Source organism: Leptodactylus fuscus, chromosome 1 (genome assembly GCF_031893055.1).
Source record: "Leptodactylus fuscus isolate aLepFus1 chromosome 1, aLepFus1.hap2, whole genome shotgun sequence".
Taxonomy (NCBI): domain Eukaryota; kingdom Metazoa; phylum Chordata; class Amphibia; order Anura; family Leptodactylidae; genus Leptodactylus; species Leptodactylus fuscus.
This window is the reverse complement of record NC_134265.1, coordinates 294,788,334-294,813,300: the sequence shown is the minus strand read 5'-3', so window position 1 is coordinate 294,813,300 and position 24,967 is coordinate 294,788,334. Positions and strand designations below refer to the sequence as shown.

At 42.3% G+C, this 24,967-nt stretch overlaps 1 protein-coding gene across 1 annotated transcript in view; it reads left to right on the top strand.

Moving 5' to 3' along the window:
• Positions 1-24,967, top strand: part of NEK1 (NIMA related kinase 1) — an 81,679-nt gene that overhangs the window by 2,124 nt on the left and 54,588 nt on the right. Inside the window, exons 2-14 of the mRNA XM_075258165.1 lie at positions 1,888-1,984; positions 4,702-4,799; positions 5,755-5,838; positions 6,909-6,976; positions 7,067-7,153; positions 9,851-9,905; positions 10,216-10,416; positions 12,507-12,576; positions 12,721-12,875; positions 14,462-14,521; positions 14,797-14,859; positions 19,059-19,106; positions 23,213-23,287. Of these exons, the coding sequence (XP_075114266.1) occupies positions 1,888-1,984; positions 4,702-4,799; positions 5,755-5,838; positions 6,909-6,976; positions 7,067-7,153; positions 9,851-9,905; positions 10,216-10,416; positions 12,507-12,576; positions 12,721-12,875; positions 14,462-14,521; positions 14,797-14,859; positions 19,059-19,106; positions 23,213-23,287 (1,161 nt within the window). The remainder of the gene's footprint in view (positions 1-1,887; positions 1,985-4,701; positions 4,800-5,754; positions 5,839-6,908; positions 6,977-7,066; positions 7,154-9,850; positions 9,906-10,215; positions 10,417-12,506; positions 12,577-12,720; positions 12,876-14,461; positions 14,522-14,796; positions 14,860-19,058; positions 19,107-23,212; positions 23,288-24,967) is intronic.

Here is a 24,967-nt window from a genome sequence, read left to right as displayed (position 1 = left end):
TGTGTACCATTTGGTAGCAGGACCAGAACACACACAGCATCATGTTGATGGTGGGGGAATAATTAGACGGGCACCACTGTTGTACACCAGTTTTCATGATCCCTCATCACCAGAGGGTTAGCCTCATTGCTGATGAGGCACGGACCTAGTCATGAATCCTGCGTATCCTCGGGCTGTCACCTAAAGATTTCAGTCATAATTTATGTAAAAAAAACTCTTGTAAATGACGATAAATCTGATGTGCTTGATGGTCCTACCTATAGCACGCCCTTGCCATGTCCACTTTTGGGAAGTGGTGAAAACTGGTAAATACAGCACTTGTGGCAAATTTTTAAAATGCTCAAAGTTTGCAACTTTTTTTTAAAGCCAGAAAAGCAGTGTAGGGGCTTAGTTACTGTTGCAGTTGGTCTACATTCTGGGTGTGAATGTGTTTGCAGAGTCATATTTTCATTGTCTTACGTACCTTTAGAAAGACTAGGCACCACAACAAAACAAAAATGGTCAATACCAGTGGCTTATGAATAATGTAAATTCTTATGTTACAGAGAAAAACAATCTAAACATGCACATACAAATTTTGGATTTAGTAAGCGCTAAAGGCTTTACCTCTTTGCCTATGAAAAGTCAGTGGGTACTCTGTAAGTTAGTCCCTTATCAGTTGGTTTCAGGACAACCATTGCAATTTGAGACCTATGGAAAACTGGTAATTTATTATAAATATCCCAAAATGTCACCGCAAATTAATAAAAATTAAAAAAAATGAAGTTTAGATATAAAATTGGGTAATATAGCTACTAGTAATATTTACTTACACAAAAAAAAGTCGTATAGAGCTGCTGGAAGTTGTAAACTATTTTGTGTGATGGTCACATGGTCCTGAACCTTACGTAGTGTACCTGGGAAAACAAGATGAAGCAGCTCATCCCTAGCCTATGTAGAGAGACGTACAGAACATGTGCCCATTATACTGAAGAGAGGTGCTACGTGACAGTCACTATTGCAGGGGTATTACCAGTGAAAGGACCATGCTGATATTTGGGAGCCTCAGGCCAACCATTGTATGTCTGGTTTCAATTTACAATGGTCCAGAAAAGAATATCTGGTGAAAATCTTGTATCCGGAGGCCATTGTAACTTGAGTGACCTATGTACTTAATTTCCCCTGCAGGGTTCTCCTAACAGATAGGTTTATTGCAATGAGTACAAACAGTAGGACACTCTGTGATCAAACAAAAAGTGTTTGTCTAAAGTCAGGAACGATTTTAAGAGCTTAGGCTAAGTTCACATCTCAGCTGGAGTCTCCATTGGAGGCAACACTGTAGAAACCACCAGAAATTGTCAGAGAGAAAGCCTGAATTATCCGCTGATGGCAGACCCCATTGTAGTCAGTGCTGTCCGTGGGTAATGTGGCATTCACACTTGCGCCTTGACCTGTCCACTGAGATTCTGCCTAAATTCCTGGAAAAATTGCATAGGGACAGTTTGCCAGCTGTTAGTTTCAAAATCCATTATTTTCAATGGGTTTTTAAAGTATACGGTGTCCGTATGCAGCCTCTCTAATGTGAATCCTTTTTTCTTTGCACAGACACAAACCTATTGAAATGAATGGTTTTTAAACTGACCATTGGCAAGCCGTCCCCTAGCAGCTTTTCCTGGGATTTAGGCGGAATCATGGTGGACAGGTCAAGGTGCAAGTGTGAACCTCGCATAACTGCTCTTTTATAGCTCTGCGCTCTATCATGCAAGTCCTCTGCCAGACCTAAACAACGTAGAGCCCACCCTAAAATAACCTAATGCATCAGATTTTTCCGTACAGGCTTTGTGAGTCCAATCTTTGTAGTGGGTGAATCTTTCTAAAGTCATCAATACATTATGTATTTTTCTTAAGATGTCAAACAAAGAGAGAGAAGAATCAAGGAGAGAAGTTGCTGTGCTGGCTAACATGAAGCATCCCAATATTGTCCAGTACCGAGAGTCATTTGAAGGTAAGAAACTTAGGTATATCATCATTGTATAAACTCCAACAATGTTATAAATGCTTTGTAAAATAACAGGTGTGTGCCTATAGATTGTGTTGGTTGTATACTTATGTCAGAATAGCAGTCATTGTGCACCTCATTCCTTAGTTAATTTCATGTGATTATGTATTAAATTGTGTATTGGAAGCTAAAGGGCTGTTCACATTGTGGAAAGTGAAGAGGAGTTGAGGTAGACTTCCTCTTTGTTTTCTGCTCCTCCAGCAGAGTTTCGGCTTTCCGATTTGTGGTTTTCACTCTCTCATTATCTCCGGATGAATAGGGCTCATCAGCTGAATAGCTCACGTCACAGGTTCTATAGCTGATCATTTGCAGAATCCATGGGAAGATCAAGTAGGCCGTAATTAAATTTTTCTTTTTCAATGTCCTGCCTGATCTCTAGCAGATTCAGGACAGAATTTGTTGTAGACAAAATCCACTTCAAGATCCATACCATCCAATATGTGAACATCCCTTTAAAGTTACCTTGACTGGAACTCTTATTCAACTGGTTAGGAGATTTCCATTTACTCTTAGCGTATAGACATATGGTGTGGTTGTGGTCCACTTATGACATCCAGCCAAGAACTGCACATGGTAAGGCTGGATTCACATTCTGCCTGTATTAATCAATAACTGCATTTTTTTTATATTGTAGTCATGATAACCATTACAGCAGTAAAAAATGCATGCTGTTCTTCTTTCTTTCTTTCCTTCTTTCTTTCTTTATTTCCTTCTTTCTTTATTTCCTTCCTTCCTTCTTTTTTCTTTTCTTTCTTCTTCTTTCTTCCTTCTTTCTCCTTCCTCCTTCTTCTTCCTCCTCCTTCCTCCATACTTTGCCACTGGTTTGCAGCTAGCACTGGTAAAGCACATCAGAACTGCACCAATTGCCATGTGGTCGTTCAGTATACCGCAAAATCAGCAGCACAACCACATCATGTGAATATATCCTTATGAGGATAAAAAACAAATGTCTCACATTACACAGGAGCTGCATCATCCAATCCAATCATCCAATTTATCATCCTTTTAATTGTAGCCACAGGACTAAACTGGAGCTACAGTAAATGATAGTTCTGTTAGTGAAGCTGATCATGCCCATTACATTGTGACTCAGCACACCGACAGTCTCCAGATAATTCATTTAATGCATCCAGTGCAATAGAAAAATAGATATTATATATTCCATCTCCCACCCGCCTTATCTCTATCATCCTCACTGATCATCCCTTAGCACGAGGAAAACTATCCATTCCATAAAGAAAGGTAAAACAAAATATGGGGCCGTTCACATCACATTTTGATAATCAATTTAACTGATCTGTTATGTGAAAAATGTAAGAAAGCAATGAAAACCAATGACCATCTATTTACATAGAGTCAATGTAAAACTGACCGGTAGGTGTAAGACAGAACAGAGGATAAAGCAAACAAAGGTGTGGGACAGAAAATTATATCATAAATATATAGTATGGGTGAATATAATATATATATATATTTTTTTTAAATCTTCCATCTCCATTTATCAGGCTGCTTCTCTCCAGTAAGTTGTCACTGATGGAACTGGATCCAGAAAGAGGAAATGCACTGTCAGCTTCAGATTAAGTTAATTTAGAAGTCTATGGAGAGGGAAGGGTGGAGAAGAGAGTTATCATTTAAAAGTGTATTCCCATCTCTGCAGTGATTGCCAAGATGAGGATAATTTCTCCCCATCCCAATCCCTATGGCCCAAATTTATGGGAGCAGTTGACCAGTGCTGCTCTATTTCACTCCTGTAGCTCCCGTGCCGTTTAGGCCTTGTCTCAAACTGTAGTGTCACCAACAGCAGAAACTGGAGTTATCTAGTAAATCTGCATGTTACTTATGTATAGATTGTACCACATATTTAAAGGTATCCTATCTTTTAAACCCAATTTTTTCTCCCTAATATGTCGGAATAGCCTTAAGAAAGGCTATTCGTCTCCTACCTTTCCTTTTCTTCTCCGCGCCGCCGTCCGCCTGCATTCCCATTTTTTCTTGGTATGCAAATGAGCTCTTTCGCAGCACTGCATGCGCAGTCTGCTTGCCCTAGGCCCAAGTAGAAGTTAGAAGACTCCACTGGAAGAAGACGCGGTGAAGACCTCGTCACAGAAGAAGATGGAGGCGGCACTGGAGAGCTCTCTGGTAGCATTGGGGACTCCCCCAGTGCTGTGAGAGAGCTCATTTGCATACCGAGAAAAACCGGGATTGCAAGCGAACGGCGGCAAGGTAGGAGACAAATAGCCTTTCTTGAGGCTATGTCGACATGTTAGGGAGAAAAAATTGGGTTTAAAAGATAGGATACCTTTAACACATTTATAAAAGGTAATCCTGTTTTTTGGGGGCTCCAGCTGCTCCTTGGACCTGGTTATTTATTTTTTCAATTTTTTATTTATTTAAAATTTTATTTTCGACACCAAAAAGGCAATCATGTAATGGTACCCCCACCTTTAAGAGTAGGAGGGCCTATGTAGCAAAACTGTCCTTGTTGCCCCTAGCAATCATTAACAATGTAATTTAGGACATGACTACCAATTCATGAATGGTTCCTTAGACAAGTGTGATTAGTGGCCTGTGTGTTTTCTTTTATACTTTTATTCTTTTTTTTTTTTTACCTGCAAACTTTGAAGCTTTATATAAAAACTGCAGTAATTTTATTTTCGTTGTAGAAAGTGGCTGCCTCTACATTGTAATGGACTATTGCGAAGGAGGGGATTTGTTTAAGCGAATAAATGCACAAAAAGGCGTTTTATTCTCAGAAGACCAGGTAAGTGAATTGTACTACCAGACTGATATCCTGCAGAGAAGGACATGGGAGGGCTGGTTTATTAGGACCTAAATCACAATCAATATCACTAATGACCAATTATTTAGGACATTCCCCTTTTTTCATGCCATACCACCTAGTTACATAAGATGCCCCCCTACTCATATGCCACACCATCTCATAGTTTTGGTAGGGGGAGAGTAGAGCAGGTAGGGTAGAGGGTAGTTTTGGTAGAGCAGATTGAACCAGAGCTTCCTTAAATTACTACATCAGTAGGGAGCAGGGGAAGGGGGAAATGGCCTGAGGGTCACAATACCCTCCTCTGACCCCTCTTATTATGGAACAGGGGAGGCTATCTCAATTTATATCTTTTAGGGGGTCTATATATTTTCAATTATATACACTGTAATACATTATTATTGTGTGTATTATGAAGCCTCCACAAAATACTGCTTAGGACGGGTTCACACATGTGCCTGGTCTTCGTTATACAGGTTTCCGTTTCCTGCCTGAGAAACTGGGCAGGAGACGGAAACCGGCAGGCAGTTTTCAAACCCATTCATTTGAATGGATTTGAAAAGTGTCCGCCTGTGAGAGTCTTCTGCTCCCCACCGCGAAATCGCATTTTTTTAACTGAACACAAAGTCGGACATGCAGGACTTTCTGTCTGGTTAAAAAAAAAACAAAAAAAACTTTAGCCGCGGAGAGCAGAAGACGCTCATGGGCGTTCACTGGCAGACACTGAATGCAGGTTTCCGCCTTCTGCCGACAGAAAACGGAAACCTGCATAACTGAGACTGGGCTCTGGTGTGAACCTGCCCTAATATATTTGCTGTATAAAAAATATACAAATTCAACATATTTCTTCTGCATTGAATTTTCAGAAGTTTCCTGCTACAGATTGCAAATGCAGTAAGTTGTATATACTTTGAATCTGCATATTTCTTTTCACTAGATCCTGGACTGGTTTGTTCAGCTGTGTTTGGCTCTGAAGCATGTTCATGACCGAAAAATTCTCCATAGGGATATTAAGTCCCAGGTAAGAAGAGGTTCTTAAAGGGATTCTGTCAGCAGGAAAATGATTGTCAGATTAATGTCAGTTCCTTGTAGGGTTCCTTCTCCACTTTCCAGAGATGTCTTTCTTATTCTGCATTGCAGCCCGTTTTCTTGAGAATCCGGATTTTATTATGCAGATCAGCTGAAAAAAGGCTTAGGGGCTATTTCTTTATCTGTCAGGGCTTTGCTCTCCGCTCCGCTGTGAATAAGTGGGGGTATTTATTTAGAGTGAAGCCCCAGCAGCAAAAGAAACGCCTCTAAAGCCCTTTTCAGTTCATTTTCATACAAATAAAATACTGATTTCCATGTAAATGGAGCTACAATGCAGAAAAAGAAATACTTCTTTGGAAAGTGTAGAACCCGACCTACAAGGTACTATTGTTAGTTTGATACTGACTGACTCACTTTAAAGTTTAAGTAAACTTTTTTTTTTTTTTTTTTCACCCTAACACACAGGAATAGCCTTAAGAAAGGCTATTCTTCTCCTACCTTTTAGATGTCTTCTCCGTGCCGCTGTTCAGTAGAAATCCCGGTTTTCTTCTGTATGCAAATGAGTTCTCTCGCAGCACTGGGGGCAGGCCTCAGCACTCAAACAGCACTGGGGGCGTCCCCAATGCTGCGAGAGAAATGTCCAGCGACGCCGCGATGTTCACCTGGAACACCTGTCCCTGCGTTTTCTTCCGGTGCTGGCTTCAAACCTCTAGGCATGTGCAGTCGGCTCTTCCATCGGGCCTCAGTGTAGCGTGCTCCTCGCTCACCATGACTTCTTTTACATATGACTTTTTATACTTTCAGACTTTTATAAGTTCACTTTGCTGCGACAGAAAAATTGCAGACGGGCTGTGATGGAGAGGGAATTACTTAATCCTACACATGATGGGGACAGTTTGTGGTAGAAAAACCACCTGACAGGTTCCCTTTAACAATGTGTAGTACAAAGGTGACCTTCACTTGCACTATGGATTTATGAAAAAAATAGTTTAGTTCCGCATGAAATGAAGGATCCTATTAAGAGTTATTCTGTCACTAATAAATGATTTTTCACTATTATAGAATATCTTTTTGACCAAAAGTGGGACCATTCAGCTGGGGGATTTTGGAATAGCGAGAGTATTGAACAGGTACTTTGAATATTACAATACTAGGAGGCCCAAGGTGAACATTTGTTTTCTTTTATTTGTTTTAATGAGCTTTTATTTCTTCATATGCAGCACCATTGAACTGGCTCGCACATGCATAGGAACACCTTATTACCTGTCCCCTGAAATTTGTGAGAATCGCCCCTACAACAATAAGAGGTAAGTAATACATCACAACATCTTTATCTGATCTGCAGTAGTATTGATTTCCAGAGAGTAAATGCATCTCTTAAGCTGGCCATAGATATACTTCCTACAACTAGAATGCTGAGTAAGGTAGGGTTACTCATTTACAAACAGAGGTTTCCCACTATGTAAGCCACTTTTTTTTCTAGGAACATCATTTGCATTTATTCACATGTTTTTGGGTTTTTTGACAAAAGTAAAGTAAACTATACAATTGTAGCATTTATAACTAATGAATAACAACAAGTGTAAGGGCTAGTTCATACAGTTTTTTTGCCAGCAAAATCTGCCTGCAAAAATGCATCCCATTCATTTCAGTGGGAGCTGCTAGTTTTTATTTTCCGCTAGCGTTTTTTTTCAGCTAGAGGAAAAAAAAATGTGACATGACCCATCTTCAGGCGAATTCTACCTGGAAAAACCCATTGAAGTCAATGGGAGGCGGGAAAACCGCAATTTTTTTTTTTTTTTTTTTTTTTTTTTTATTGGGGCATGGTTTTTGCAAAAAACGCTAGGGTTTTTCAAAGAGGTCCATACACTGTGCTGGAGCAAAAAAACAAACAAACTAAAAACGCTTCATGTAAAAACAAACAAAAAAAAGCCTCAAAAAACCATTTCCTAATTCTTGAAGCATATTTTTTCCTCTCCAAAAAACTGTGTGAACATACCCTAATAGATCATACGATCCTTTTTTTTTATTATTGTAAAAGAAGTTCCATAGACCCCTCAGTTGTCTGGATCATTAGTTGTTACATATGTAGCCAGCTGAAGTATGTTAGTTCTCATGATCAATGTGTGTGTTTGGGTGTAACCGATTATAGGATCATAATGGTTCTGATATTGTAATCCATTTGCCACCCCTCAGGTTTCCTTGGCTCTTTGGAGACTTGTGTATAGGCTGAATGTTGCTACCTGCCGACATAAACAATAAGCATATGGACTGCTTTATTTTCCTATTTATCTGTTGAGCTAGCCCTTCCTCGTATAATATGTATAATGTGATAGATATACAAGTACAATATTTGCTATTGATTTAATATTGTTAAATAACCCTACACTAATAAGGAAATCATGGCTGGGTTTCAAGTGACAGACCATACAATGTTCCTGCATACATAATTGTATCTATTGGCACAAGACTGCCACCAGTAAGATGTTTAGAGAAAAATCCTTAACTTTTGCAGTTTACAGATGTTTCCTCTGCGGACTTTCTGTTTCAATTATATCTATGGGGAAGCTGCTGGCGTTTCGTAGGTATAAGTGACATGCTGCAATTTCCAAAACTATGCCGGTTTTGGAAATTGCGGCGTGTCCACACCACAGTTTTTACCGCAAAGTGGGCATGGGATTCCCTAGAATCCCATCCACTGTAAAACGCCGCCATTTTTCCCACGGTGTTTCTGTCATGGGCAGATTTTGGCGTTTACGTCCCGTGGGGCCTCGGCCTAAATCTGCAACATGTTCATTTATGTTGTAGACCTCCAATGTGGATTTCATCTTGTGTAGTGCATACAGTGAAGCCTGACAAGTATGCAGCAGCTACAACAAAAATCACAGCTTGATGGAAAATCTGCATCTTACATATATGTAAACTTATTCTTATATATCTATCTTACATGTGTCAACCTTATGAGTGTCTCTTCTCGGTGAAGCAGTGGAGGAAACAATCATATTTATCGATAACAGTCCAATGCTTTTTGGCCTACGTTTATGAAAGAACAGAAAAATAGGACTTTATCGACAATTTTGAAAAATTAGTTTAAAAGTGTCTAATTTTACGACACATTTATGAAACTGAATACAAATATTTTTCAGATTTTCTGGTGCAAAGTATGTCATATAAACTTGATAGAATTTTGGTGCATGGGCAGTGGGGACTTTTTTTTTTTTTTCTTTTGTTCATCATAAAAATGAGCCAGGATTTTGGTGAATGTGAAAGTCAATATGACAGATTTATAAATGTGTCTAAAACTATGAACAGGATTTGCAGAATTTGACAGCATTGCTAAATGTACCCTTAGGCTGTATTCACACAGAGTAACGCCAGGCGTTTTTTGTGTGTTTTTTGCACATAGCGCCGCGTATACGCCACGTTAACGCCGGGCAACGCCACCGCAAAATAGCGCGGCGTTAACGCGGCGCTATGTGCAAAACGCCTGGCGTTACTCTGTGTGAATACAGCCTTAAAGGCTGAGTTCAGCTGGGTTTTGTTGGTCAGGATTTTGGCCAAATCCTGACCAAAAAAACGCCTCCCATTGAAATCAATGGGAGCTGGTCACTTTATTTTTCGACAAGCAGTTTATTCCTGCTCACGAAAAAAAGAAGTGACATGCTCTTTCTTCAGGCGGATTATGTGGCTGATTCAGTGTCCGCCAGAAGACACTGCCTCCTGACTAGGCCCATTCATTTGGGCCTAATCCGGAGCGGAGTGCTGCGATTGGATGCTTATGCACTGCATCGGCATCCGGTTGCGGCTACCCTTTTTTTTGGTCCAGAATCTGTCAAATTCATTACCAAAACTCATCTGAACTGAGCCTTATGGGTCTAGAGGCCGAGCTCAGTACAGTTCTTGGGACAAAATCATTCTCTCTTCCACTGCCACACTTATAGTTGCTGATCACACCTTAATATGGTTTTGACATTACAATTCAGTGTTCATTTTACCTTTTGCAGTGACATTTGGGCACTGGGATGTGTCCTGTATGAAATGTGCACTCTCAAACATGCGGTAAGTAAGAACTGGGGGCCCTGGAGAGGTGTTGACTCTGTCCTTGATTTTTTTTTTTCTGGTTTTATTTTTCTCTTTTTTTTTTTTTTTTTTTCCCTAATAATCGTATATTCTGTTGTATTTTCTCTGGAACCACTTTGTACTTCCATACATCAGAGATACACTAATGTTATTTCAGGGTTGGTAATTTGGTAAAAAGTATTCTTCAATAAGTTTTTTGAATAATCTGCACAACCTTTCAGAAAGCAAGTTTTATTATCATGATTTATATGTTATTCTGTTTTATGATGCTTTCCTAATTTCCTTTCAGTTTGAAGCTGGAAACATGAAAAACCTTGTTTTGAAGATCATTCGCGGCTCTTACCCTCCGGTGTCTGTACATTATTCATATGATCTCCGCAACCTACTTTCTATGCTTTTTAAGAGAAATCCCAGGGATCGTCCATCTGTCAACTCCATATTGGAGAAGTCTTTTATATTTAAACGCATTGAAAAGTTTTTATCTCCACAGGTAAATATGTAATGTATATGTAATCACACAGATGTAGATATGTTTAGAAGGCCACATGAATTTAAAGAGGGTGTTTAGGATCTGAAGCTAATTGATAGTGAAAACTGACGGGATAGGTCATCAGTATCAGATTGGTCAGGGTTTGACACCTCAACCCTGTCCCACTGAGCTGTTTCAATCACCGGAAGACATATACTAGGTATAAGGCCTGAAGCAGCCCTGCTCAGATTATAGCAAATGGGACTGGGACTGCAGTTCCATGCACCACCGCTACACTGTATGGATCAGAGACTGTATACAGTGTATAGAGCTCTGTACACTGTAGTGGTGGTGTCTGGAAATGCAGTTTTGCTCTTGTTCTTTATACCTGGTATATGACTTTCAGCAGTCGAAAAAGTTGATTGACCAATCTGAGACTGATGACTTATCCTGTGGACCAATCAGATCCTAGACCACTCCTTTACTGCTTAGCTTTCATCTTTTTTTAAAAAAAAGTGAATAGAGAGAGACTATCAATCAGATCATTTCACCCACAAATATTGAGGACTTGAGGTGATCAGTATTAAAAGGAATCTGTCAGATGACATTTCCACTCTAAACTGTTCTCAGTATGTGCAGCATCTAGTAATAACCTTTTCAATGGTGCCCCTCACTAATGGAAAGGGGGAGCAGATTTATCTAGCCATGTAGTAAGCAAGCTAAAGTATCAGGGTGATGTCTAATTTTTACAGACTTATCAGTCACACTGCATAGGTTGTGAATTGATGCAATGACTAGATGAAGCTGCTCCTACCCCGGTAAATTTGCATATAGTCATCTCTAGTGTTAAAGGGAAACTGTCGGGTTGATTTTGGAAGTAAACCAACCACTAGGGTTGAGCAATCGGGATCGGATTCCGATCGGAATTCCGATCCCGATCTTTTTAGGCGGGATTGAGGTCGGAGGTTATTTCCCACAATGCTTTGCTACTGGCCAAGCATTGTGGGAAAAGCTAATAATGTTAGCTAGTAGAGATGAGCGAGTACTATTCGAAACTGCTGTTTCGAATAGCACGCTCCCATAGGAATGAATGGATGCAGCCGGCACGCAGACTTTGCCGGCGGCCGGCCACTTAACCTCCTGCGCCGGCTGCGTCCATTCATTCCTATGGGAGTGTACTACTCTTCTGTTTCCTCCTTGCTGTGCCGTATACTCGGCTCTGCTACATCTCAGATGTAGCAGACCTTGTAAGGCAGATGTAGCAGAGTCCAGTATACGGCACAGCAGGGAGGAAACAGAATAGTATAGTCCACTAGAAATAGAATAGTCCACTTACCTGCACAAATCTGCTGTCGTTCCCCGTTCTTCTCTGTCTGGTTCTCTCTCATTTACAGGCCTTCAGAGCACCGTGCGCGCCCCTGCCTCCCAGATTAGTGTTACAGACATAGGAAGAAGGCGGGGCTTGTGGCTTAGGAGAGTGTGGGATACTGGAAGGGGAGACGTGAGTGATGCACTCACGTGTATCCGCCCACACTCTCCTAAGCAACAACAAGCCCGCCTACTCCCAGCATCTCTAACACTAGCCTAGGGAGGCAGGGGCGCGCACGGCGCTCTGCATTCCTGTAAATGAGAGAGAAGAGGAGCGAAAAGAACGGGGAGCGACAGTGGCAGCGGATCTGTGCAGGTAAGTGGACAGACTTTTTTTTAATCACTATCACTATGGGTGGGAACAACGGGATGAAGTGTCAGCTAGGCGGCTTCCCTGTGTCTTCTCCCTTCACGATTTATCAAGACGATAGCTGTCAGTCAAGCTGAAACTGGGTAGAAGTCAGAAAGGAGAAACCCATCAGATGCTTCTCCCTATGCCTGGATTTTTTTTTATAATATTCTTTCTCTGAAATACCAGTGTTTCATAGTAGAACATAACTATCTGTGTTGAGGGATATGTTTATTGCTGACTGTATTTAGGTCACTACTGAGAGGTAGGTTTGTGCCAGCATGGTCAGGATACTAGAAATGGTGTGTCAAATCATCATGGCATGCACAAATAGTGTGTAATTTGCTTTCTTTGTATTGTTTTGTATTCACAAGTCATCATTCTTATTTATTAGCTTATTGCTGAAGAGTTTGGTATCGAAGCAGTTCTGAATCCACCTAAACCTGCAGGCCTTGCCGTCGCTGGTAAGCAATACATTTACAAGCAGATTACTATATTGCTTCTTAATTTTATTACATTAATTAATCGTGTTGAATTTTAGTTTCATTCATTATTGTGATTCATGATTTTGCTTTTGAATGATTTACGATGTATTTTTATGAAAAAAGCCAAAAGACCAGCACAAGTCACACCATCAGCCTCTCCTCCTGCTCACAAAATCACAAAACCGGCCGCTAAGTACGGAGTGCCTTTAGCTGTCAAAAAGTCTTCAGATGCTGCAAAGAAGTATTACGAGAAGAAGCCACAGATCAAACACAGACAGGTAAGAATGCAACAGTATGTATGTATGAATGGATGTTTAGCATGTCTTTTGGGGAAATGGAAATGTTACCAAATACCTCCCTAAAGCTTGAAAGGGTCTTTGCTGTTGCCCCCTTTTCTCTGATTTGTGATTTAGCTCTATGGCCTTTCTTTACCTCTTTTCTATGAAGTTGGGAGAAAATGACAGGAGCCATTGGGACATGAAATGCTGCCACTTTGTTTGAGCTGTCATTGGGGAACAAAATGCAGAGACCTCCAACAATTATAATGTTTGACAAGCCTTGTTGAAATTTTCTCTAATGTGAGGTATTTGTTTAGTGTCAAGTCTATCAATATTAAATCGGCAAGAGTCCAGCTCATCAATAATAAAGACACTGCAGTATCTGTCCAAGTTCCAAACCCTTACATATTTATAGGCAGAGTTGCCAGGAGTCAGACCCCTACCAATCTAATATTGATGGTGTATTCTAAGTATGCAGAAGCCCCTTAAGTTTTATTTTGATTCAAATTATTTGCTTCATTAGAAACATAGAAGATTGTTAATATTTATTGTATACGTACTTATCCTTTCCACATTCAAGGAGGTAGGACAGTTGAAAAACCAGGGAACCCTTCATTCAGCTGATCAGCTAGGTTGCCTCTGAATATAAAATTGGTGGCTTATTCTAAGTGTAGATCATCAATTGTGTAGTCCCAGAAAACCCATTTAAACAATGTGTGTCTACATCCACCAGTAGGGGGATCTGATTGATTCTAGGGTTAGACAGCACTTCTCAAACTCCATTAGTAAAAGTCAGTATACAGTAAGCCCCAAAAGTCAGCTGCTTATTCATTCATCTATTCTGCCGTTGCCATACAAGAAAGGAGAGAAGAATCTTTAATTGGAGTATTTCTCAGTGCCTATTGATGGACCTTCTATGTAAGGTGTGGATAAGCCAAATCCTGAGTGTAGCTCTACTTTTTAGCTAATAGGGGACCCTGAGTGGTTAACTCAGTTTGTTACTTCCAAAGTGGTAGTGTGAAGCAGGCAACATTTTAATAAGCTTTTTATCAGACATAAGGAATTAACCATCAGTCACAAACCATCACACGTCACAGTTCACACTGTTTCCAAGGTATTGTAAATACTTTCTCTTCGTTACAATGATTCTTGACACAGTTAGAATAATTGTGTTAAAGAGATGTCTTTCCAATACTTACTAAATTATAAGAGGGCTTAAATCGTGGAAACACAAAATATTGTGGTCACTAGAGATGAGCGAACACTGTTCGGATCAGCTGATCCAAACAGCACGCACCCATAGAAATGAATGGAAGCACCTGTGACACCGGCAGGCCGCCGGCAAAGTCAGCGTCACAGGTGCTTCCATTCATTTCTATGGGTGCGTGCTGTTCGCATTGGCTGATCCGAACAGTGTTCGCTCATCTCTAGTATGTTTTGAGTCATACATGCTTTGAGTATCAATACTTGCACATAATCTGATGATATTTGTATAGAGCGCCACTTTATGCTTAGCGCCACACCATCGGGTAGCTGCTTGCTTTACTGTTTGAGTCTTCTAATTTACAGTTTCACTCTTTGTCCAGGCCCCAGCAATACCAATGAAGAAAATGAATCCAGTAGAAGAAAGGAGGAAAATGTTTGAGGTATAGAGCTGCCCCTCCTGATTTCTTAAAACCATCACAAAGCGACTCCTGCAGAGCTGGAGGGTTCAGCAGTGCAGCTTATGGTGCAGGCTGTCCCTATGCTCGTGACTATAGTGAACGAAAGACCTCAAAGCCTCGAAACCTTTCCTCCTTGTTTCTTTCCACATTTGCCCTCTAACCATATACTCCTTATTAGTCTTGGTGACACTAACCTTTTGTTAGGAATACAATGCATGCAAGTGCGTGACAAGTAATTGTACTTCTATGTTTTTCAGGATGCGGGTAGGAAAAAAAGACTAGAAATTAGACTTGAAAAGGAGAAGAGACAGAGAGAACAGGTATGGAGACTCCATGCATAGCAATATATAGCTTAGTTTTTCAGGACATATTTAATTTAAGTGTAAAGTGTAAAGGGGCTGCTGCGCTGGTTTATGGTTGCATTTCCTTCAAGCCCACTGTAAGCACTACTGTACAGGGAAAGCTTAGAAGGGCCCCCAGCACTAAATCCCTTTATTACCAAGATCGATGGTGCTGCTAGAGGTTGGTCTCTACTATGATTTTATTTGGTATTGATCCATTGGACATCTGGACCTATAAAATTTTTAACCACTGAAACTAAGATAAAATAAAGGATATACCTAGTTTATGTAACGTACAACTGAGCTATAGCAGGTAATCCTGTTCAAGGAAATAGTTTTAGGGAACCTCTTGTGACATCTTTATGGAACTCCTAATGTGTTAAAGCGGCGTTGAGAAGGACCAATCACGCCATCTTGCCTTCTGTACTTTTTTTCTATCAAATACCATGTGGCATCTCTAATTCAATGCAAATAATTTTCCTTCTTGATTGATGAACCATATGCTCTTTAAAAAATTCACAGCAAGGTTGTAACTGCCAAAGTGAACGATCTTCAGAATAAGTCGTCAATATCTGATTAGATGGGTTTCCAAACCAAGATCCCCCACAGAACAAACTAATTGAAGCAATAGTGGCTCTTAAGTGAATGGGGCTGAGCTGCAATGCCAAGCACAACTGCTGTACACTCATCTGCTGCAGTCTCTTCAAACCGTGGGGTGCTGGTTGTTGGCCTCACCAATGTGATATTGATGACTTATCCTAACATAAGGTATATAGATAGCGAAAAATTAAACTGTGAAAAAAGGATGGCGATGAGTGAGAAAGAGAGATAAAGGTGGGGGGATGAAAGGGGGCAGTGAATAAGAGGGAGGGGCATTATCTCTATGCTAATAACATTTTCTGATTGCTAAACTCTCATCCCTATGTCTTTAGGCTTATAGTAGAATACTATCTGATCTTCTCCATTACTAATAATATCTTATTATTTCCGGTGATCACAGAGGGAAGCTCCTGTTATTAAATACAAAAGAACAAATGTTTTGTCCTCAGGGATGTCAGTATATGGAAGTTAATAAACAAAACATATCATACTGTGTGTAGCAGCATAATCAATAACCAAGAAAATTTACACACAAAAAATATTATAAAACTGCCAAATTTTATTGATTACAAAAAATATAAAAATAAGGAACATAACATACAAGACATAACAAATATACATATAATGGGGGAGACACAATAGTTCAATACCAAAGAATACCTGACCCCAGATGACTAGGAATACAATCCTGGTAAGGGTATATATACACACATGGGGTAGTACCACTATATATAGAACTAATACACTATAAGACCAGGCAGTAAGGGTATATATATACACACATGGGGTAGTGCCACTATATATAGAACTAATACACTATAAGACCAGGCAGTAAGGGTATATATACACACATGGGGTAGTGCCACTATATATAGAACTAATACGCTATAAGACCAGATATAACCCCAGATGTAAAAGTATACTAAATCCTATTAATATTATAAATGTGAAAGTTTGTGTGTTTGGATGTTTGCATGTTCGGATGTTTGTTCCTCAATCACGGAAAAACCGCTCCACCGATTTGGCTGAAATTTTCCACAAACATAGTTAATACACCCGATTAAACAATAGGCTACTTTTCGTCACAATAGCGCACATACGTTTGTGACAGGACCCCCACAAAACCCAAACTCACACCACCATCTCTGCAATCTCACACACTTTGGACCATAGCAAGCCACAAAATTCATATTGCCCTCTGCAGCCTCGCCCCTAACCCCACACAATCTCATATACATATACTTTACCACTTTGCCCCTCACCTTACCGATACTCCAGGAGGCGCTCTTTAACGCTCCGGAGCAGCCATGTTTGCCGACCCCCACCGCTCTGACAATCCGCGACACCGCCCACCCATGTCTATACCCCTAGGCGGTCTAATAAATGCAAAAAAAAAAAGTTTAAAAAAAGTAAAAAAATATAAAAAAATAAATAAAAAGGATTAAAAATTCAAATCACCCCCCTTTCCCTAGAACACATATAAAAGTAGTTAAAAACTGTGAAACACATATATGTTAGGTATCCCCACGTCCGAAATCGCCCGCTCTACAAAGCTACACTAATATTTTTCCTATTCGGTAAACGCCGTAGCGGGAAAAATGGTCAAAAGTGCCAAACCGCCATTTTTTCACTGTTTTGATTCTGATAAAAAAATTGAATAAAAAGTGATCAAAGCAATAACATTTCCCGAAAATGGTAGAACTACAAAGTACACCCGGTCCCGCAAAAAAAGACGCCCTATACATCCCCGTACACACACGTATAAAAAAGTTACGGCTGTCGGAATATGGCGACTTTTCAAAAAATAATTTTTTAACACAGTTTTGGATTTTTTTTAAGGGGTCAAAATGTAAATAAAACCATATAAATTTGGTATCCCCGGAATCGTAACGAAACACAGAATACAGGGGACATGTCATTTTGGTTGCTCAGTGAACGCCGTAAAACCAAAGCCCGTAAGAAAGTCGCAGAAATGCATTTTTTCGTCAAAACCACCCCATTCTGAATTTTTTCCCTGCTTCCCAGTACATTATATAGAATAAATAATGGCAGCATCATGAAGAAAAATTTGTCCCAGGAAAAATTAAGACCTCATATGGCTCTGGGAGCGGAGAAATAAAAAAGTTATGGGGTTTAGAAGGAGGGAAGTCAAAAACGAAAATCAAAAAATGCCATTGGCGGGAAAGGGTTAACTTCAAATACTTCTGTCCCAAAGTCACTATGTAAAGTTTCTCACAACACCGTATAGCAGCTCAAATACAAAGTAACTTCAACACAAAAGTCTCACGTATTCTCTGAATTACAGCAACAACAAGATACAAACTTACATTTCATATCCCATACCTTATACACAGTACGAAAACCTTACTCACGCCTCTATATACCCACTTCTACAATCACCGTAGACGAAGTCGCGGGTACCAGCTAGTATACAAATATATTAGTGTATGCACACAGAAAGAAGTGTCCACAATAATGCTGCTAAACAAGCAGACCAACATACACCCTTCAGTGTTACATAAACAAACCCCAGTAAGGTACTAATAACACAAGTAAATACTCCCTTCAGAAATGTATCATACCGTCTAAGGAGAAACGCCTGACGTGCGTTTCGTACGCGGAGATGGAAGTTGCAATAAAAGTTATGTTTTAGGAAAATGGAAAATGAACCTTAGCATTGCCTAAAGAGGCAAGACATGTAATGAATAAAGGTACTGCCCAGGTTTCTACAGGACAGCCAGCAAAAAACCCCCCAAAAAAACAACTAGACCCAGCACTCTCAGACGAGCCCTTGTATAGGGCCTATTAGTACAAGCTATAATATTCCATCATACTTACCCTCCACGCTTCTTTCTGCAAGATGGCTCCTCTTCCTGTTCTGATTTTGTCTGTGTGTGCTCCTCTCCCACAATGATCCACCTCTACTGCATTAATGGCAGCAGTGCGCCCAACACTTGTAGAAGATGGAGCACAGACAGAATCAGTATAAGAGTAGAAGCTGTCGAAAGAAGCGTGGAAGGTAAGTATAATGGAGTGGATGGGGGAGGGGGGAGTAATAGTGATGATCTGTTTCTGGAAATGGGGAAACGGGTCATCACCGGATAACTAATACATTTTTGATTAATTATGTTATTTAGAAAGTAGGCGGGTGTTTAGATTTGTGTAGGGATTTCCAGTTATCCCAGACAACCCCTTTAATTAGTTAATAGAATCCAGCTGTATATAATTTAGTCTCAGTATTAATACACTGTTTCGGTGAAGGCCTCAGTGGTTGTTAGAAAATGCTAGTGAACAAATAACATCATGAAGATCAAGGAATTCACCAGACAAGTCAGAGATAAAGTTGTGGAGAAGTTTAAAGCATGGTTCGGTTATAACTGTATATCTTTGGAGTGTGTGAGGAAACTGGAGTTCCCTGAGGAAACCTAGGCAAATTTGGGGAGAACATACAGACTCCCTTCAGATGTTGTCCTTGTTGGATTCAAACCTATGGCTCTTTCACATGAAACATATTTCATGACGTTTACATCACTTGATCAGTGCTACATGTTGAGGTATGCGTTTTTACTACATTTCAGATGAACTTACTGAAAGCTGAACAGATGAGACGACTGGAAAAGGAAAGGGTGAGTCAGTTGCACTTTGTCTCACATGTACAATTTTCTCGCAATATTTCACTGGGGGACACAGAAACCAAGTGGTTGGCTCCGCCTACGCAGGCTAAACCCTCTCACTGGCAGAATGCTCAAGCAGTTTTTTCTCCTAGTGTCGTAGGAGGCAGTCACGACCTGAGTCAGGTCTTTCTGTCTTGCATAGTTTTTATTTTGTTTTTTTCTTTCAGGGGCAGGGGGTTGTCAGAGTATCCGTTACACTAGTTTTCCCCCCTGCGGGCGCAAGCGCTCAGTTTATGAGCGCACAGCAGTCACCCAGTCCCGTTGGTGGCTGCATCGGATTCCGGTGACCCCACTTAGGTGTGAGGTATCACCGAGGGGGTAAGTCTGTGGCGCCTGAAGACGCCAGACGGTAAGTATTTCTCCCTTCTCCCTCCCTTCTCCCTTGTACTGTGGATAGAGGGGATGGCTCTTTTTCTGCTACCCGGGGCTTCTTGAGGCACGGACCGGAAGAGGGGGTCGGGCGGCCGTGTCTTCTAATTGAGGCTGCGGCTTTGCCTGGGTGTAGGTTGCAACAGGTCCAGCGGGTCCCGGCGTCTCCTCGCCGGCGGGGCTGCTACCCGATGCCGCGGCTTCTCCAGAGGTGTAGGCCGCGTGGGGGATTGTGGCTTAAGGTATGTTGTAGGCCACACTAGACCCTGCCTCGTCCCTGGGCTTTCCTTTGCAGGGCGGTCCTGGGCGGGCCCTTCCTGTTTTTTGGCAGGAGTCTGGGGGAGGAGGGCCTTATTTAAGGGACTTCCTTTTTCTTAGACTTGTGTTTCTGGCAGTCTCAGTTTGGATCCTCTGGTAGCTTGTCCTCAGCAGTGGGGGTCGGTCTTCTTTCAGTAGTATGGTAGGCTGCCCTTTGGGGGTCGTTTTTTGTGCCATGTCCTCTCATGAGGAGTCTTCCCGGGTCTCGGTGCCCCCTGCTGTTACGTTTTGTGCGTGCTCCAGCTGTAAGCAAAAGTTTCCTTGCGGGCAGTCTGTGTCTATCTGTTCACTCTGCAGTGCCGTTCGCCCCCCCGGAGCCTCTCGGCCCTTCTCCCTCCCCGGTTTCCCTGTCCTAGGCTGTAACTTGGCCAAGCTTAATCAGTCCATGGCTGTGTCCTTGGAGCATTTGCCCGCCCAGATTGTGGTGCAGTCTGCGGCTGTGGTTGAAGCTATTAAGGGACTCTCCCATTCCAGTGCTGGCGTCCGTCCTCGTAAACGGACTAGGAAGTTATCCTATGGGTCATGATCTTCCTCTCCCTCTACTGGGTGTTCGCTAGGCAGAGGGTCTATGCACGGCTCCTCCAAGACAGGTGGATCTAAGTCTTCTCCTGTGGATTCTGTTTCATCTGGGGACGCCTCTGACTCCGATACAGAGTTTCAGTCAGGCACATCAGTAGCAGCTGCTACGCAGGAGCTTGTACGTGCTGTCCGTGATATATTGCAATTGACAGAAGGTGCTGAGTTTGAGGCTCAGGAGGATGTGTCTTTTTTCGCCATAGTCGCCGGTCGCCCTTAGTGTTTCCTAACCACGGGGCATTTGATCATATTTTGCAGGAACAGTGGCGTCATCCGGACCGGCCCCTGTCTTCCACCAGGAGGTCAGATGTCCTTTTTCCTTTCCTGGAACAGTGTGTGTCTAGGTGGACCGAGCCTCCTGCAGTTGATCCGGCTATTGCCAGGCTATCTAAGGCGACTATCCTGCCTCTAGCTAACGCTGCTTCTGTAAGTGATCCCGCTGATAGGAAGCTGGACTCCTTGGCTCAGTTGGCCTTTGCGGCAGCAGGGTCTGCCTTGCGGCCCGCTTTTGCGGCATCCTGGGTTAGTAAGGCTTGTATTGCCGGGGCAAACAGTTGAGAGCTGGTTTCGCCGATGAATCTGCAGGACAATCAGTTTCTGGTGGACCAGATAATTAATGCTTCTAAATATCTATGTGATGCTTCCCTTGAAGTGGCTCGCTGCTCAGCTAAGGCAGCGGGTAATGTGGCAATGCGTTGGACGGTTTGGATCCTGGAACGCTGAGCCTGCCTCTAAAAAGGTGGTGGTTGCTTTACCTTTTTCTCACAGTGAACAGGGCCGTCTTTTTGGGAAAGGTTTGGAGCAACTTATTTCTGAAGCTACTGGAGGCAAAAGCTCCCTGTTACCTCAGAGGCGTTCTAGGCGGCAGCCTGCCTTGTTTTCTAGCCGTTCCCAGCGGTTTCATTTTTTTCATGGCTCCTCGTCCTGCTTCAATGAACAATCTCCTAGGGAGTTGCTCTCTAAGAAGCCCTCCTTTAAGCCCAGACCTGCCTGGCATCCCTGATCTAAGCCTGCAAGGTCGGGAGTTGCCAAGCCCCCCTTTGTATGAAGGGCTGCCCCCATCCGGGAATTCTCGGGTGGGGGGACGTCTGCTTGCCTTCCAGGACATGTGGCTCGCCTGGGTCGACGACGGCTGGGTTCAGGAGGTGGTCTCAAACAGCTACTCCATAGAGTTTTCCGCCCTTCCAGAAGAAAGTTTTTTTTTTTTTTTTTTTTTTCCCCCCGTTCCCGGGTAATTGTGCCTGTGCCCATTTCTCAACCGTTCCAGATGTTCTATTCAAACCTATTTACTGTTCCAAAGAAGGACAGCTCCTTCTGTTCCATCCTGGACTTGAAGATTCTCAACAGGCTTGTTCGAAGTTTCCGGATGGAGTCTCTACGTTCGGTGATCTCCTCTATGGAACTGGGTGACTTTCTAGCGTCTATCGATATCCGAGACGCATATATCCATATTCCCATTGTTCGGGGCCATCAGTGTTTTCTACGGTTTGCATTTCCAGTTTGTCGCTCTCCCTTTTGGTTTGGCCACCGCTCCACGGGTGTTCACCAAGATACTGGCCCCCCTCATGACTATCCTCCGTTCCCAAGGGGTAGCGGTGATTCCATACCTGGACGATCTGCTGATGAAAGCACCCTCCAGGACGGACAATCTCTCCAGCCTACAGGTCATCATGGACCTACTTCGGCGGTTTGGATGGCTCGTGAACATGGAAAAATCCTGTCTAATGCCATCTCAACGGATGGAATTTCTGGGGATGGTTTTGGATACCCGTCAGGGCAGAGTTTTTCTACTGGATTCATAAACCTGAACAGATGAAACAACTGGAAAAGGAAAGGGTGAGTCAGTTGCACTTTCTCACATGTACAATTTTTCTCTTGTCTGACTCCAGTAAATACATGTAGTCTGATCTATACATGTTATAGTGTTCTTTTGTTCAATTATTATAGAAGAACCTTTATGTAATTTAAAGGCATCCTTGTTCCTAAAATGTGGCTTTAGCCATGGATTAGATTTGATCACAGGTGGTACCACTGGGGGGCAGCAAAACACCAGAAATGAATAGAATATGGGGAAAAAATCTTAAGAATATTACTAAAGTCTTTAGAGTTGGGGGGATATCGTCACTCCATAGGGAGAGACCACCTATTAGGTGTGTGGAGTCTTAAGCCATGAGCGCTCCACTGTGCAAAGGAACATGGGAAGAATATGCAAATCTGACTTCCATGATGTAGTTAGGAAGACAGAGCCTCATTCATGCAAACCAATAGAGGGCGCTCCCTTTAACATCATTCCGACCTTCTCAGAGGCCTTTGTTTGCAGTGATGTTGGGATTATACCAGGTATAATCCCAACATCATTGCAAACAAAGGCCTATGAGAAGGTCGGTATGATGTTAAAGGGAGCGCCCTCTATTGGTTTGCATGAATGAGGCTCTGTCTTCCTAATTACATCATGGAAGTCAGATTTGCATATTCTCCTAAAGTCTTTAGAAACATACAGTGTAGGCAATGCATTTATGATGTATAATTGTAAAGTCTTTTTGACAGTCAACAGATATTCTATTATAGCAGAGGGTGTAGACTTTGCAAGTCTGCAATCTATGGATGAGTGAACTGAGTCTTACACCTATGATGTCCTAATTACTAAATAATTAGCAAGACCTTTGTATGTTATTTAAGAAGACCTTAGGGGTTCCTATAGTCACTCAAAATCTGTAAAGTGTTGCTTTTAAAATAAGAATGCTATATAACCAGTCAATACTTTCAATACAATACAATACTTTCTATGATGGTAGTTGGAGCGGATAAATCGTGCAAGGGAGCAAGGATGGAAGAATGTGATGGGCTCAGGAGGAAGCGGAGACATAAAGGTAAATAAGTCTACGACAACGTTAAAAATTATTATGAGCTGATATTGTCTGTATGGCCTAATAGGTAAATAATACGGGTTAGTCTCTTTTTAAATGAAGACCTTTCATCACCTCTACCAATGTCAGCTCTTTGCATCCTATAATAGGTGCCACTCCACTGGTTCCACTGCTGTTCTCTAAACCAGGCATGTCAAACATGCGGCCCTTTACAGGCATAGCTGCGGCCCGCACAAAAGTCTCAAACTTTGTCTCTAAACTTTAGAGACAAAGTTTGAGACTTTTTTGTGCGGGCCGCAGATATACAAGGAAAGTGAGCGGTGTATTGGGGCGGCCCTGATGGACGCAGCACTGCTCCAGCGGCCGCCCCTCAGCCTTTGCAGAGAGCAGGTCTCCCTGCCTGGTCTCTGCCTGCTCCGCTCCGCCCCCTCCTCACTCCGCTTCACCCCCTCCTCCCCACACGCTGGGTGACGTGGCCACATAATCAGGCCCGCACCCGACGTGTGCCTGCGTCCTACGCGGTCTCACAAGACCGCTGCGCAGGCTGAAGAGCAGAAGCAGGTAAGCTTCCGCAGAAGAAATTGTGATTTTTCAAGTATTTAACCCCTATCCTACGGATAGGGGATAAATACTAGATTTATGATCATGAGGGGGGGGGGTGGTGTTGGAGTGCTGGGGGAGGGGGGCTTTTTGATGTCTGTCTGGCCCTTCCTTGGGCTTGAGGACTGTTTTTTTTCCCCACCCACCTTGTAATTCTTTCACTTGGGGGTTAATTGGAGCATTACAGTCTGTAGTGCTCCTATTAACCCCCAAGTGCAAGAATTGTAAGTGGGTGGGAAAAAACAGTCCTCAGGCCCAAGGAAGGGCCAGACATCCAGAAGCCCCCCCCCCCCAGCACTCCAACCCTTCCCCAGCACTCCAACACAATAATGGTGTCTGCCAGCTTTAACTGAGGTTCCATTTTACCGGCAATCGCAGGCACCGGAGCAAGATTCGGGGCCTGCGTGCATTTTTATGGCAGCCGGGAGCCTTGTGAGGCTCCAGCCTGTCATTCTATACTTTCTATTGTAGGCCACTCTATGTAGCCTGCAATAGAAATGCCGGATTTTTGCGATGCATGGTATTAGTGATCAGTCCCCAAGGCCCTAGCCATTAGCTGCTGTGTGCGGCCCTCGCAACAACTTCTTGTTACTCATGTGGCCCTCGGGGTACCCTGAGTTTGACATGCCTGCTCTAGACAATTCATGAGCAATCGGTGCAGTTGGATTTGGTGTCTGATTTGCTACTTAGGCTTCTTCTGTAAAGTACGTGGTCTCACATGAGAAAACAAGCAGGTTTGCATCAGAGCACTTTTACACTATCCAATCACAGGCAGACAGACAGAACTGTGCCTATATGTCTGCTCTGAACCAAGACCACCCACCTAATGTCAGAGAGCTTATTAAGTGTATCAGGCACCAAAGTGAACTGCACTGATTGGGTGGGGGCTGAGATCTGGAATCGTTGGAGAGGAGCAGAGAGCTGGACTTGGTATAATTGGTATAATTTTTTCAAATGTACATTGTGATCCTCCATATAGGGCTCACAAAGTACAATTTTTCCTATCAGTATGTCTTTGCAATATGGGAAGAAATCCACACAAACACGGGAAGAACATACAAACTCCTTGCAGATGTTGTCTGT